Source organism: Drosophila bipectinata, chromosome 2L (genome assembly GCF_030179905.1).
Source record: "Drosophila bipectinata strain 14024-0381.07 chromosome 2L, DbipHiC1v2, whole genome shotgun sequence".
NCBI classification, from domain to species: Eukaryota; Metazoa; Arthropoda; class Insecta; order Diptera; family Drosophilidae; genus Drosophila; species Drosophila bipectinata.
In genome coordinates this window covers 17224974-17238914 of record NC_091736.1, presented here as the reverse complement: position 1 = coordinate 17238914, position 13941 = coordinate 17224974, and the positions used below count along the sequence as shown (strand labels likewise).

Below are 13941 nucleotides of genomic sequence, written 5' to 3'. Positions count from 1 at the left end.
GATCCTTTTTTAAGATAATCCAACACCTTCAGTTTATTTGTCAAACTTTCGTCTTTATTGCAAACACAAATACAAAATAATAATCAAATATAAATATATATTGCATAAATGGGACAATTTGTATAATAATCACTAAATGTACATCAGTTCTAAAAATTTTGCTAATTCCGTAAACCGAAAGTATATAATTAAAAAAAAAAAACAAAATACCACATATAGATAAGGAGGGAGTTTTCAACTAAAGTGATGTAGTGAGAATTCGATACAACCTTTTGGTTACTGAGATTAGTGTAGTAGAGTTTCTGTAGGATTTGTTCGTCTATAATGTTCCAGCAGCCGATCCTGGTCCTGGTCCGGCTGCCTTTGTGTTCTGGAGCTTTTGTGTAAACATAACGAGTGTGTTGTGTGTTTTTGTGTGAAAAAATAGATTCTTATACTTAAAATAGTAGGTACTTGGGTGCGTAAGAGTGCGCCGTTGAGAACTAACGAACTAATTGAGCAAATGCTGACCACCAACTAGGGAAGGAATATCGTTAATACTTTATACAATATATATGTACGTAATATTAGGTACGCGAGAATACAAATCAAATCGCACTAAAAACACATTCGAGTGACAGAATATTGCCTTCACTTAGGTTCGACATCATACATAACGTCTAATTACTATGACACATTCAGTATGCTATATATAATAAATACGTATATCTTGATTTAGTTTTCATTTGTTTTCGTATGGCTCTTAAATGTTTCGGTTTTTTTATCGGTTTGTGCTACAAAAATTGACACTCTTAAAAGTAACATCCTTTCGTATTTTAAATTCCTGTTGCTTTAGTGGAAGTACATATATATTCTTGCTTGAAACTTGATTATGAGCTTGCTGTTTTTTATTTAACGAATACGAATTGAAACTATTAGTTAGCGAAAGTAATTTTAAAAAATGTCATCAGTCCTAAAGTTTGTTCTGTGTATAAATTTGCGAATGTTTTCGGTTTGCAGCTGCCATTTCGAGACCAATATTCTGCTAGAGTATGCTTAAATCCTATCCTTTCACTTCCGTTTCCGCTTCTGTTTCTGTTTCCCTTTCCATTTCCGTTTCCTGTATGTTTATCTATCGACAAGTATAAATATCATAGTAGTATAATTCTAGAAGACTTGTGCAAGCGGTAGCTGTCCACCCAACACATATATATCTTTTGCACATTTATGTACACCCATGGGAAATATCATTATTCGCGTTATCTAAACCGTTATGTACAAAAATTACCTAATCTATTACATACACACCAATAGCTATTCGAATGTCTTTATGTACGCCGATACATAGTCGAGGTTGCTGGTAGAGATTCGGCTGCTTAGGCCGGGTGGTTGGCCACATTTTGAACCCTTTGGGCGCGCATGAAGTGCCGGGCATTCAGGGGGTATTGACGGGAATAGGATATGAGGGTGGAGCCCAGAGCAATGCTCAGGGGCGCCCTCGAACGACCTGGCAGGCTGACAAACACCGTGCCCACGGCGGCCAGATTATCGGATGTGGGTTCGACCGCCACAAGCATGATGTGGGGATCGTGTCCGCGGCGACTAGAAGTGTGATGCATTACGACATTGCCGTGGAAGTCTCCCCCAGCTTGCTCCGTTTGCTGGAGGAGTAGAGCCTGGCGGGCGCGCTGGCGCATCACTCGCGACGAGGAGGAGGAGGCGGTCGGCTGGGGGCTGTCCATATCGAGGCTGCCGGAGGCCAGGAAGATCTGGGCGAAGGGACGCTTGGCCAGGTGTAGCATCTCCACCACATGCTGCCGTCTGGCCCGTCTCAGGTCCGCCGCCTGCTTCACCTTCCACACGATCACACAGACGGCGAGGAAGAGGAAAAAGCAGGAGAAGAACACCGAGAAGAACACGAACAAGTCGATGTGCAGCTGATCCTGGCGGAAGACCACGGACCCATAGCTCGGCTCAGGCCCCGAACTGGCCCGCAGGGCAATGAAGAACCGGGTGGCACTCAGGTTATGAGCATGCTGTGGCAGAGTGAGGACCAGGCGGTTTCTCAGCCCAAACAGCCTGAGCAGCGTGTTGCAGTGGTTGAGGGTCACATGGGTGCTCAGGTCCTTGGCGTGCTGATCCTTCACGATGAAGTTGTGGCCGCCGTGGCTCTTGCAGTCCTGCAACTGCGGCACGTAGTACGGATTGGACCCAATCCGTTCGCCTCCTCCTCCTCCGCCTACGCCAAGCCCGCCGCCTCCGATGCGACGCTCCGGAGCAAACAGCTTCTGAATGGTGGCATTATCGTGCCTGGGCAGAGCCACGTTCAGTGGGTGCTCGCGCTTCACCTTCGGTCCCCAGTTGTAGCGGTTGTCCAGGAAGATCTCATGATAGCCGGTCGTTTCGTTGGTCTCCACTATGAAGGAGTCGTCTTGCGGCGACATGAACACGTCCAGTTCGCCTTGGGTAACGTCGATAGTGATCCGTATGTCCACGTTCATGAAGCGCGGCTGGATGACAAAGAACACAGTCTGGCCGGGCTTCAGGGCAGCTGGCTTCGACTTGCATTCCTCTGTAGAAACAGAAGATGGAGGTGATTCCTCAAAATCCAATTACGTAATCTTCAAATACTCACCAATGGGCTTGGCATCGAAGCACATGCGCGACTCGACGGTGATCTGCTTGTAGCACTGGTGGCCATCGGTGGGGTTGCCGGCGTAGGAGTCCCGGCACTTGGAGCACTGGACCATCCAGCACAGCTGGGCCGAGTTCTTGCCCCCACCCGCAGTGCAGGTGGCATCGCTCTCCGTGTTATTGGCACAGTTGCACTTCTCGCCCGTGACCGGATCGCAAACATTCCCATGTCCGTGGCACTGACAGGGCCGACACTCTGTCTTCAGATCCTCGCCGCCCCGGAAGTAGCCAGTCAAGCAGGTGTCGCACCGGTCCCCGGCGGTGTGGTTGCCGCACCTCAGGCAGGTGGCATTGTGGGCCGGTCCCTCGGGCAGTATCCTCTCCAGCTCGGAGCGCGTCATATTGAAGAAGGCCGGATCCGCATCATAGGCCACACACACATCGCTGTGTCCGTGGCAGTAGTCCAGGCACGGCTGGCAGGCGTGGCCCTCGCGGGGGTTGCCCACAAACAGGGGCTGGCACTTTTCGCACTGCTCGCCCATGGTGTTGTTGTGGCACTTCAGGCAAATGTCCAGCCGGCTGGACGACTCGCAGTTGGAGTGCCCATTGCACAGGCACTGAATGCTGCAGTTGGCGCCCACGTACCCGAAGTCGCACTGGCACTGATCCGGGCTGACGCAACTGCCTCGGACACAGCCCTGGCTGCAAACGGGCATGCAGGTTCCGTGCTCCTCGCGGTATCCTTGAGCGCACACGCACTTGTAGCCGACCGCCGTGTCCAGGTCTATGCACTGTTCCGACACAGCATCGCAGTTGTGATGCCCATTGATGCACTCGTTCTCCGCAGGGCACTGAACGTAGTGCCATGACACCACATCGGCGTTGGTCAGCTGGGAGTCATTTCGCCAGCTGGAGTAGATCAGATCGCACGTGGAGCCAGATGGATGCTCCTGCTTGTGCTCCAGCGCTCCCTCAGTGCAGATGCCGTCGCCGTTGTGGCCCTCGCGGGCACACCAACCACAATGGGCGTGCTCCAGGCAGCTGGAGCATTGGGTGTACACGTGGCACGGTTCTGGGCATCGCTCCAGTTCGCTGGCCTCCAACACCAGGCCACAAACGCCGCCGGCGCAGAGCAGTGGCTGCGAGTTCGGGGCCATGCAGGAATTCAGCATGGTGGACCACTTGCACTCGTTGGGAACGAGGGTCTGGCTCAAGCAGCTGGTGCAGTTGGCATGAGTGTGGCAGGGCAACGGACAGTTCTCCACCAGGCGGTACTGGTTCTTCTCCACCAGCTCCCTGGCGATGCACTCGACGGTGCCCAGTTCGTTTCTCGCCCAGTTGCACTGCGGCTGCAGCATGCAGCTCTCGCAGTTGAGTTGGTAGCACTGCGGAAGGGGGCACAGACCGAGCACTCCCACGCTCAGTTCCTTGTTGCACCAAGCACTTCGCCAGCCGCAATCCACACCGGCCGCGACACACCTGCCTCTGATGCCGCACTCGTCGCACCACTGGCAGACCGGAGCCACCTCCTGATGCGACGGCCAGGCTGCCAGGCAAGCGCCGCAGGTGTTGAAAATGGAGCAGTTCCGGCTGGCCATCCACTCGTCGTTGCAGACTGCTCCGTTGTTGACCACAAGGGTGCCATTATGGTTGGCACACGGTGTGCGGCCGTGACTGAAGCAGTGACTGCTGTAGCTGTACGTGTTCTGGATGGTGCAGTAGTTGCAGCCCATGTAGTGACGACACTGGAACTTTCCGCCACTCCACAGCTGGCAGATGTCATCCGGAAGTGTTATCCTGGTAACGTGGCTGTGCGTGGAGCTACCGTCCCACCCGCCGATCACGAATATGACACCCGTGTCCGGATCAATGGCCATGTCTTCGGCATAACTGGAACTAGGCAGGCGGCCAATGAGTTCCACATCTTCAGTCAGACGCACCCACTGGTTGCAGGCATAGACATAGGCGATCAGAACATCCGATCCATTGAATGGCTGAGTCCTCCCTCCGTAGAGGATCATGTAGTGCTCCGTGCTTACTGCCGAGTGGAAGTAGCGTGCCCGTGGCAGTTGCGCTGAGGGAGCATTTAACTCCCTGAAGCTAGGCAGCTCCGTCCAGCTGAGCTTCTGCAAGTCAAGGGCGTACAGGTTGCTCTGGGGTTCCCCGGCATACCCTCCGAATAGGTAGACGCTGTTGGTCTCTGCGTGGTAGACAGTACTGTGGCCGTACAGCACTGGCATCCGAGCACCCACAGCGGCCAGCTGCTGCCAGCGACCTGTGTCCAGGTTGAACTCCCACAGCTCCAGCGGCCGGGATTTGTTCAGAGTCAGGCCGCCGATGAGGAAAAGCGATTCGTGCTCTTGGTAGCGCAGATGGGTCAAGGTATGGCCAGCCAACGGTGGGGGTACTTCCTCCTACACAAAATTATAGGACCGGTTAGTAAACAGAACCAGTAGGGTTATACCTCTCACTCACCTGATAGTCACCGCCTGTCGACTCCAGCTCCACCTTGATCTGGCTCCAACGCTGGTTCTGTATCGAGAACATCCAAAAGTCGCGGAGCAGCTGCGAGTTGACACTGATTCCTCCGTAGATGTAGATGATCTGCTTTTTCACATAGATTTCGGAGGCGTGGAAGTAGCGGCCCAGTGGCATGCGATCCTCTGGCGTTGAAGACTCCACAGTGACCTGAAGCCAGGTGCCGTTCTTCGTGTCGAACTGCCGGAAGTCGTTGAGCGGTCCGTGGTTGGGTGAGTAGCCGCCGAACATCCACAGCGAGCCCCTTCTATCGGCGTTCACCGAGTGCCCGAATCGGGGAATGGTCTTCCGCAGATGTTCCAGACTCTCGTTCAGGAATTGCGTATTGAACAGCTCCGTCAGCACAAGGTGGCTTCTCTGCACCAAAGTTCCGCAATCTGCCCCAGCATAGTTAGCATTGCAGATGCACCGGCCGTATTCCATGTCGCAGTAGCCCTGCATCCGCTTGGCATTACAGTTGCTGGGACAAATCTCGATCTCACAAGAAGCCCCTACATAGCCGGAGGGACAAACGCACCGCATCCGATCATCGCAGATGTGAGGCGGCAAACACGTTCCGGCCATGCAATTCTTGACGGAGTACAGAGCATTGAAGCCGAAGTGGCGGCGCTCGCTTCCCTGCTTGTAGTACACGGTGACATGGCTGGAGCGGGCCTCGATAATCCTGGCCGAGCTGTAAGGAGAGCACACCACCGCCAGAAGCTGATTTTGCTGCGTGGCTCCGGTCAAGTCCGGCAAGCTGTCGTAGATGTACACGGCATTTTCGTCGCAGTCCATGGCCAAGTTCTTCCACTGGAACTCTAGCTGGAGCAAGGATTTTTCGGCGTGCAGGGTCTTCGGCTGTAGGATCCACAGGCATTCACGCACCTCCAGACTGGCACCCCACGGCGATCGATAGGATTGATAAGAACCGATGGCACTCCGCCCAATGTTGGTGAGGATGCCCCTCGACTCGCACTGGTAATAGCACTGGCCTCCGTCGCGGGGATTCCCATAGTAACCGGCGGCGCACTCTTCGCACCTCAGACCCTGGGTGTTGTCCCTGCAGAAGCACTCGCCGTTGCTGACATTGCAAATGCCCAGGTCCTGGTTTCCGTGGCCATTGCATTCGCACTGCTGGCAGCCCTGCAGGGCGGTGGCATTTCCATAGCTTCCGTGGCGACAACGCTCGCACTTCTCACCCTCGGTCCACGACTGGCACTGGTCGCACTTTCCCAGCCGCTCCGTGCACGTCGAGTGATTGTTGCAGCCACAACTTAGGCCGCAGTCGGCGCCAGTCCATCCCAGATCGCAGCGGCACTGGTAGTCTGGTGGCCCGGAACAGTTTCCATGCTGGCACGTCTCGTAGCAGGTCCTGACACAACTGAAGCGTCCGTCGCCGATGTACCCCCGCCGGCAATGGCAGTTGTAGCTGCCCTGGGTGTTGGTGCACTTGGCCTCCTTGTGGCAGTCGTGTAATCCCAGGCCGCACTCGTCCACATCCGGGCACTGGGCGTAGGCCCACTCCGCATCATGGTGCGAGGAGCTGTTCAGGGCCAGAGAGCAGTTTCCGGAACTGTAGCTGAAGTCGCCCTGCATGCAAATGCCCTCGATGGGGTTGTCGCGATCGAAGCACCAGCCGCAACTCAAGGTTCGCAGGCAGGAGGAGCAGTTTCGGTGCTGCTCGCAAGACTTGCACTGCTGCTGACCCGGCTGTAGCCTCTGTGCATCTGATACTTGCTGCTCCTGTGGCTGGCGACTGATCACCTGGTCCATCCACTCTCGGCACATTCCGAACTGGTATTCACTGGTGTACACTGAGAAACTAAAGCACTGGGCACTGGCCTCGCACCAAACGCATCTTCCTCTCTCGCCCAAACACTCCTGGCAGCCATGACGCTCCCGACAGGATCTCGGACACTGCTCCACAGCTCGCACACTGCTGTTCGACTTTCCTAGCCGTCCGCACCGGGCATCCTCCGTCCACCACTCACACTCGTTACTGCCAGCGCAGGCCTCACAGCTCACGTAGTTGGTGCAGTTGGAGCACTGGCTGGGCTGGCTAATCAGATAGGACCAGTGGTCGGGTTCTTGCCGGCAAACCTCCGTCTCATTCACCGATCTCAAATGGCATTTGCTCGTCAGGGGGCACCAGGCACAAGAGGCGTCCGTTAGGCAGTGCAAACAGTTGCCGTACTTGGTGCAGTCCCCGGAGTAATACGGTTCCAAGTACTCGAACGTGAAGGCGTTCAGCTGGCCATTGTGCAGGTGTTGCAGCTCCATTTTGGTCTTTTGGTAGGCATTGTAGATGCCATTACCGCCGATTCTCCGACGAGCCTATTGGAAGATAAAAAGGGCATTATATTCCTACCTTCTTAAGCTAGTTTAAATATTTAATCCTCACCTGAAAATCGATTAGAAACGGCTGCTCAGTGGTGGGCAGCTGAACGTTGCTGCAATAGCTCTGGTTGGAAGTTTGCGAGGTGACGTTAACGAGTTCGTCGAGATTCAGGCCAAGACCGGCTCGCAGCAGCGCTGTGGAGTAGCTGGTGCACACTTGCATGGCCGAGTTATTCCACTGGTGCTGCGGCCGGACAAATCCCAACAGCCTGGCCAGCATCTCGCCTTCCAGCTTGTGCTCAAAGTACGTGGTAAATGGCGGTGACGCGAAATCCACCATGGTGGCGTTCACGATACCCACATAATCCGGCATGGTGTAGTTGATCGGATAGTGATACTTGATGTAGGTCAAGCCGGGACGTCGATCGTTGCTGGTGCAGAGCGAAGGCCGTCGTATCTCGGTGCCCTGGTCGCCCCACCAGCCGGAGCTGTCTCCGCATATGCCGTAGTTGTCGTCTCGATGATGGCATCTTGCATTTTGCACACACCACGTACACTCGTTCAGTCCCAGTTTGCTGGCCACGGAGAAAGCGGCAGGGGATTTTCCCCACTGGGATCCGTGGACCAAACACGAGTGGCAGTCGCCCAACGAGGGACATATTCCCGGGCACCTGGTGGTCTGCAAATTGGTGGTACAATTGGCGCCAATGGTGCGGCCGTAGCAGCTGCTGTCCGCGGAACACCAGCCGCATTCCGGATTCGAAAGACAGGCGGTGTGCGAGGCGTGTAATCGGCATGAAACTTCCGGATTGTACAGTGTGTCCTCCACCCTCAAGACCTGAGGCAGCTCGTAGGCAAACAGGTCCGCATTCATGTTCCCGTGGTAGCCGCCAACAATCAGTAACGTATGATTTCTCCGTAGGGCAGCTGCATGAGCGAACACTCCTTGGGGTTTGGGGTACAAGCTGTCGTCGGTGGAGATCACCTGGTTGATCCAGATATGGCAGCTGAGGTGGTACCAATACATCTGGTTGTCGTAGCATATTTCATCCTTGTTGTGGCGGTGGGTGTAGCCACCAAAGACGACCATGTAGTTTCCGGAGATAGTGGCGGTGTGAAAAGCCCGCTCCCTGGGTATGTTAGTGTCTCTCAGAGCCGTTCGGGGATACAGGATCTCAGTCCAATGGAATTGATCAAGCTGAAAGGCGAATATCCGATCCGAGAGCTTCGAGAAGCGGGCCAAGCTCGTCATTATGCCTCCAAACACAATTAGCGAATTGGTGGCCTTATAGTAAACTGTGGAATGGGCTGCTAGGCGAACATCCAGTGTCTTTCCTCCCCTCGGCTGCACCAGTTCCCATTGCGAGTCCTCGGTCAGCGGCAGGGGTATACGATAGACGCTGGAGGAGAACTCTCCTGTCTCTAAACTTCCACCGAAGAGGTACAGATATTTGCCAGCAGTATTTAAAGTATGCCTGGCCACCGCCGGCGGCTTCACCACCGACCGAATGGCCATCTGTTTCCACTTTTGTCCACTCTCAGTGTTGTTGTACAGCCAGAGGTCGCTGTAAAAGCTGCCGTTGGCGTGTTTACCGCCAAAGATGACAAATCCTCCCGGTACGCGGTCTGCTGCATGTCCATATCGGCCATTAGGCTTGTGATCCGTCACGACCTCTAGTATGTCCCCGAGGTAGCCCTTTAAATCTTCGTCCGTCGAATTGACATTCACGATAGTAAGCGGCAGTGAAGAGCGTGTCCGACGCTGGTGAAGATTAGACTCCGCCAGCGTGTACAGAATGTTCCGAAAGAAGCTTATATCGCTGTTGAGACCCCATAGTTTCGCCTCGTCCTCATTCTTGTGCTGCAGCACAGCCTTAAGAAGCGTGTGATCTATTTTATGGGGATGATAGAAATGCCGACGACTCTGCAGAGCGATACCCCACTCGTCCTCCCACTGACTGGAACTGAAGCGATAAATCTGAGAACACAAAAGTGAAAAAGAAACATTTTTAATATTAAAGGAAAAGTATTATTATATCTAGACCGAAGGTTACCTGGAGTGTGTTGATCACATTGTTCAGATCATATCCTCCGAAAACATAGAGAGCATCTTCGTCCTCCATATAAACTGCAGTGTGCGCAGCGCGAGGAGTCATTCCCTCAGCATCCGTAGCCAACCAGCGCCAGCTGCTACCCGCCGGATGGTCGCTTAAATCGCAAAGCCGGCCACTGTAGCCCCGTGAACAGTGGCAAATGCTCTTCTGGCACTGTCCGCGCCCTTGGCTTTCGCCACACCGTTTTGGGCAGGCCTCGTCCTCGCAGTCTGGCCCCACCCACTCGCCATGGCACACGCACTGATGGCCCACACACTTTCCATGGTTGTGGCAATTGTTTAAGCAATTTGATATGTAGTAAGAGGCGCGAAAGCCATCCAGCACGTAGTTAGTATCGCTGTACATTAGGATCAGCATCTGCCGATGGTCATGAAAATAAGAGAAGATATTTTAATAAAATTTGTCAAGTCTAGGATTCATTTATAGACCAGGCTCTACATAAGAATTTGGCGCCTAATAAGGAATAATCCCAATCTTAATCAGCATCCCCAATCAAATAGAAAACAATAGATGTATAAGGAGAAGCCCTTGCCATTGAAAAAAGGCTACTTATGTAAAGATTAGCCTTTTAGCCGATCACAATATATAAGCTCTACTCACACTTCCACTGCGGGCGACCAGCCGCTGTGGCTGCGTCCGTCCGCTGAAGCTCCCCAACAGCGTCGAATTGAAGGAGTCCCCGTCGTAAACGTAAATATAATCGTAGGAGCATTCTGTGCCCATGCTATGGAAAGTCAAGGTGATGAACTGACTGTCGTTGCGCGCCTTAATAAGCCATTCGCAGTGCGAATCCTGGGTGTAGTTGTGACCGGAGGGGCCGTCACTGATTTCACCGAAGGGCTCTGTGAAGACCTTTCGGCTGCGATCGCACGGCACCGGGGGCGGAACGTGCAACTGCTCAGACGGCAGTGGCAAAAGCAGCGTGAGCGTCCAGAATGTCAAGGTTGCCAGCAACGCGTACATTTTTCGCATTTTAATTGCTCACTCTTTATGCTAATTTTTCGGGCATCGCAAACGCAATATAGCCTCTAATCACTGAGCCATTTCTTGGCTATTAGACTCGCTGCGGGCAGCGTCCGCCAGTTAGTTCCATTGCACACGGATTGGCGCTGGGCCCGGGCCACCAGCCGGAATGGTTTCGACAGCTTGAGGATCACTTTGGTTTCAATAATTTTTGGCAAAAAATTTGATGAAAATATTCCGATTTATTTACAGGTGAGGGGAAAGTGTTGTGAGGCGTTGGTATGCCAGTGATGAGTAAGTTTTGCAGAACCGGTGTTGCTAGAGCACGGAAACTTTCACAGCTGAGAGGACTGCCAACTGCTACACAAGAAACTGTTGGAAATTCTATTAAAACTTTTCAAATATAAAAGGTTTATCTATATTCTACAATGAAAACAAGTCAGTATAAATTAATAAAATAGCAGCTTCAATAGTTAGACTATTTTTAAACGAATTTAGTCATAATTAACTTAACTTAGTTACTAAACTAAAATAAGCAAACTTTAATATACTACAAATTTTAAGCTTTATTAGCAAAACATTCTTTTATTTTATTCAACTAACATATGTATTAAAATCAATAGTTTGAAATTTTTTATTCAATTTTTAAATTTTGGTTTTATTTGATCAGACTACAGCATGGTCACACTAGCATTTTGTAAACAATAACAGAACCACGCGGAATCCCAAAAAAGATAACAAGCTATGCAAATCTCAAAAGTAACTAAAATTACCATCATTTTAGTCCTTTTACTAAACTTATATTCCGCAGAAATCTAAAAAATCCAAACGCAGCAAAAAATCGAAGCAAACGAAGGATTCTGCCGTTTCTATTAAACTAACGGCGATGCATCGAAAACAAAAAGAAGTCGCCCGCGTGCTCGCACTGAAACAGGAGATCCTATTAAAATCGGGAGTATCATACCTGGAATATCTGGAAATTCGGGGAGAGATTGAGAGACTAAATGGCTTAAAGGAGTCATTTTTAAGAAAAGCGGAAAAACTAAAACAACAAGACAAGTAGCTTTTAAGGATGTGTATATCTTTATAAGTTCAAAATAAGAGAAAAGTTCACTTTATACATATTTTATGGTTTCTTAAAAAAGGAAATAACGTAATAGTTCTTAAGATTAAATGAAGATAAAAGGTTACTTTTTAATATATGTTCCATCCTGAATTTCTGCCGAGACCTGGTGATTATTGCCGGCAACTAAGTTCTTACTATTTTCTGGAGCTATATTTTCACTACACGATTTAGGATTACATAGATTTGGTGGTGAATTGTTAACATTGCCAAGTTTCCAGGCAAAGTGCCTTTGCAACCAGTTACACATAGTCGAGATCCAGCGGCGAAAACTGTTTCCTTGTTTGTGTGCGGGGACTTTCGTAGGATTTTCGCAAGAGTCCCACATGCGAGAAAACTCTGTATGGTACCGGGCTGTCAAATCAGCGTCTTCGGTGATTAAGATATTCTCCCAATTGTAAGAAAATGCCTGTTTGGTCCAATTACAAGATCCGGTGGCCAAAACGCTGCAAGGAGGGTGCACTATCTTTATATTATTCTGGCGTCTGATCTCCTCTACACGCGGTATGGCGTCGATTATGAAGAATTTATGGTGCATCATGAATTTTGTGTCAGGCGTCCTCACCGGCACATCGAGAAGAGACAAGACAGCCACCTGGGATCCGCCGCAAGTGGTCATTTCCTTGTCGCTGATAATCCGTAATTTCACTCCACGGTGCATGGCTCGCTCGAAAGCTTTCGATATTGAAATTGCGGTGAACGCATATATGGCAATGTCAATGGAGTACAATGCCTTGTCGATCACCTCCACAATCGCATCTATATTCTTTAATGAGCAATAATTGTTCCCACACTTTTTTGAAGATCCCGGTTTCCTATGCCTTATGTGATAATGCGCACACGTTTCGCTTAATTCGCTGCAAATCACAACCTTATTCAGTCGATTTTTCGTTTTTGGACTCAGTTTTTTTCTAGACTGTAGAAAAATCCATATCACTTCGGTTGCCAAAGCACCGATGGCAATTTTTATCCATGTGGAATTTTCCATGCAAAAGTCTATTAAAAAGGTCATTACTATATTCTTTATTGCAGCGGGTTGACTTCAAACAAGAGATGACTTTCCAGGGATGGAAGCAAGTAGATCGACACTTGTTACACTAACAAGACATAAGCTATAAGATATAATTATATAAGCTTTGAAAATTTCAGCTTAATAATTTAAACAATTTTAACAATCTTCTGTAAAATAACAAAAAAGTTTAGCTTTTCTAAATATTGCGATTTTAATTAAAAATGCCGTGACTGTCAACCATCGATAGTCGTGATGTTTTTGCTTAATCTGGGCACTCTGGACGACGCGTTCCTATTCGAATAATAATAAAGGAAACAAAATTTTAAATTATGGATAACTTGGACCCATCAACAACCCTTCTTCCCACCGACTCCAACGATCTAAGAGATACACGTGACCACCACCTAAAAAATGTTCTCAAAATGAAACTCGTCCTGGAAGAGCTCCGCCGCTTGGACTTGGGTTCGCAACAGAGTCCAGAAATTAAAAGAGCCCTGAAACTAATATCCATTGGTGATTACGTGCGCCTGGGCGAGACCCATGGTCAGGATCATCTTCTGGGTAATAAAATCCGAAAGGCAATCTACGTCTTTTCTTTATTACATTTACTCTTGTCCTCAGATCTCCAGGTCTTCAACAGCTTCCCTCCTTTGAACTACACCGATCGTAAGGCGGTACGAACCAGACTCTCCGCCCAACTTAGGAACAACCTTCAACCCATTGTCGAGTTGGGCGATAAAATACGGCAGGAATTCCCTGATGCATTTACTCGCGATGCGGACCTAAGTGCCGATCAAGAGGAGATCATCAAGCTGGAGGAAGAGCACCGCAACAGTCTGGAGCAGCTGGTAGATCTGCAGGAACGCAAGTGCTCACTACTTAAGGGTGTCGCTGACCTGAAGTTGGGTCCACAGTTGAGTAACGAACTCAAACTGCAGCAGGCGCAGGCGCAACTCGTTCAAACCAAGGCGGAACTACTGCGTGGTTTCTTTGTTCACCAAGCGGCCACAATCACTGACCACAGCGTAAAGGCGCACAAGGAGGTGGAGACGCATCTGGATGAGCTTCTGGCCTCAAAAAATATTTCAATCAAAAACTAGAACTCAAGAAAATTGTATTCATTTAGTTTTCGCAACATTACAACCATTTTTAATATTAATATTTATTAGAGAATAGGTAAAACTAGTGATGATCAATAAACAAATAGGATAACGCGACTTAAATATATTTGGGTTAATTTATTAATTATTAAATTAAAT

General features: G+C 50.1%; 4 protein-coding genes across 4 annotated transcripts; 2 read left to right on the top strand and 2 right to left on the bottom strand.

Annotated features, from left to right (window-relative positions):
* Positions 1-32: 32 nt before the first annotated feature.
* Megf8 (multiple EGF like domains 8) lies at positions 33-10850 on the bottom strand. The gene is made up of 6 exons (XM_017251701.3): positions 10185-10850; positions 9525-9941; positions 7535-9448; positions 5089-7467; positions 2615-5027; positions 33-2551 (listed from the first exon to the last, which is right to left on the bottom strand). The coding sequence occupies exons 1-6, from the start codon at positions 10554-10556 to the stop codon at positions 1356-1358; spliced, it is 8691 nt and encodes a 2896-aa protein (XP_017107190.2). The 5' UTR covers positions 10557-10850; the 3' UTR covers positions 33-1355.
* Positions 10851-11201: 351 nt separating this feature from the next.
* Positions 11202-11721, top strand: LOC108132251 (uncharacterized). The gene is made up of 2 exons (XM_017251581.3): positions 11202-11306; positions 11359-11721. The coding sequence occupies exons 1-2, from the start codon at positions 11292-11294 to the stop codon at positions 11608-11610; spliced, it is 267 nt and encodes an 88-aa protein (XP_017107070.1). The 5' UTR covers positions 11202-11291; the 3' UTR covers positions 11611-11721.
* On the bottom strand, positions 11608-12881 carry zuc (Mitochondrial cardiolipin hydrolase zuc). Its single transcript, XM_017251580.3, has one exon. It carries the CDS (start codon positions 12680-12682, stop codon positions 11735-11737), a length of 948 nt encoding a protein of 315 aa, XP_017107069.2. The 5' UTR covers positions 12683-12881; the 3' UTR covers positions 11608-11734.
* Positions 12882-12936: 55 nt separating this feature from the next.
* dgt2 (dim gamma-tubulin 2) lies at positions 12937-13884 on the top strand. Its single transcript, XM_017251546.3, has 2 exons — positions 12937-13243; positions 13304-13884. The coding sequence occupies exons 1-2, from the start codon at positions 13012-13014 to the stop codon at positions 13780-13782; spliced, it is 711 nt and encodes a 236-aa protein (XP_017107035.2). The 5' UTR covers positions 12937-13011; the 3' UTR covers positions 13783-13884.
* The last annotated feature ends 57 nt before the right edge of the window (positions 13885-13941 follow it).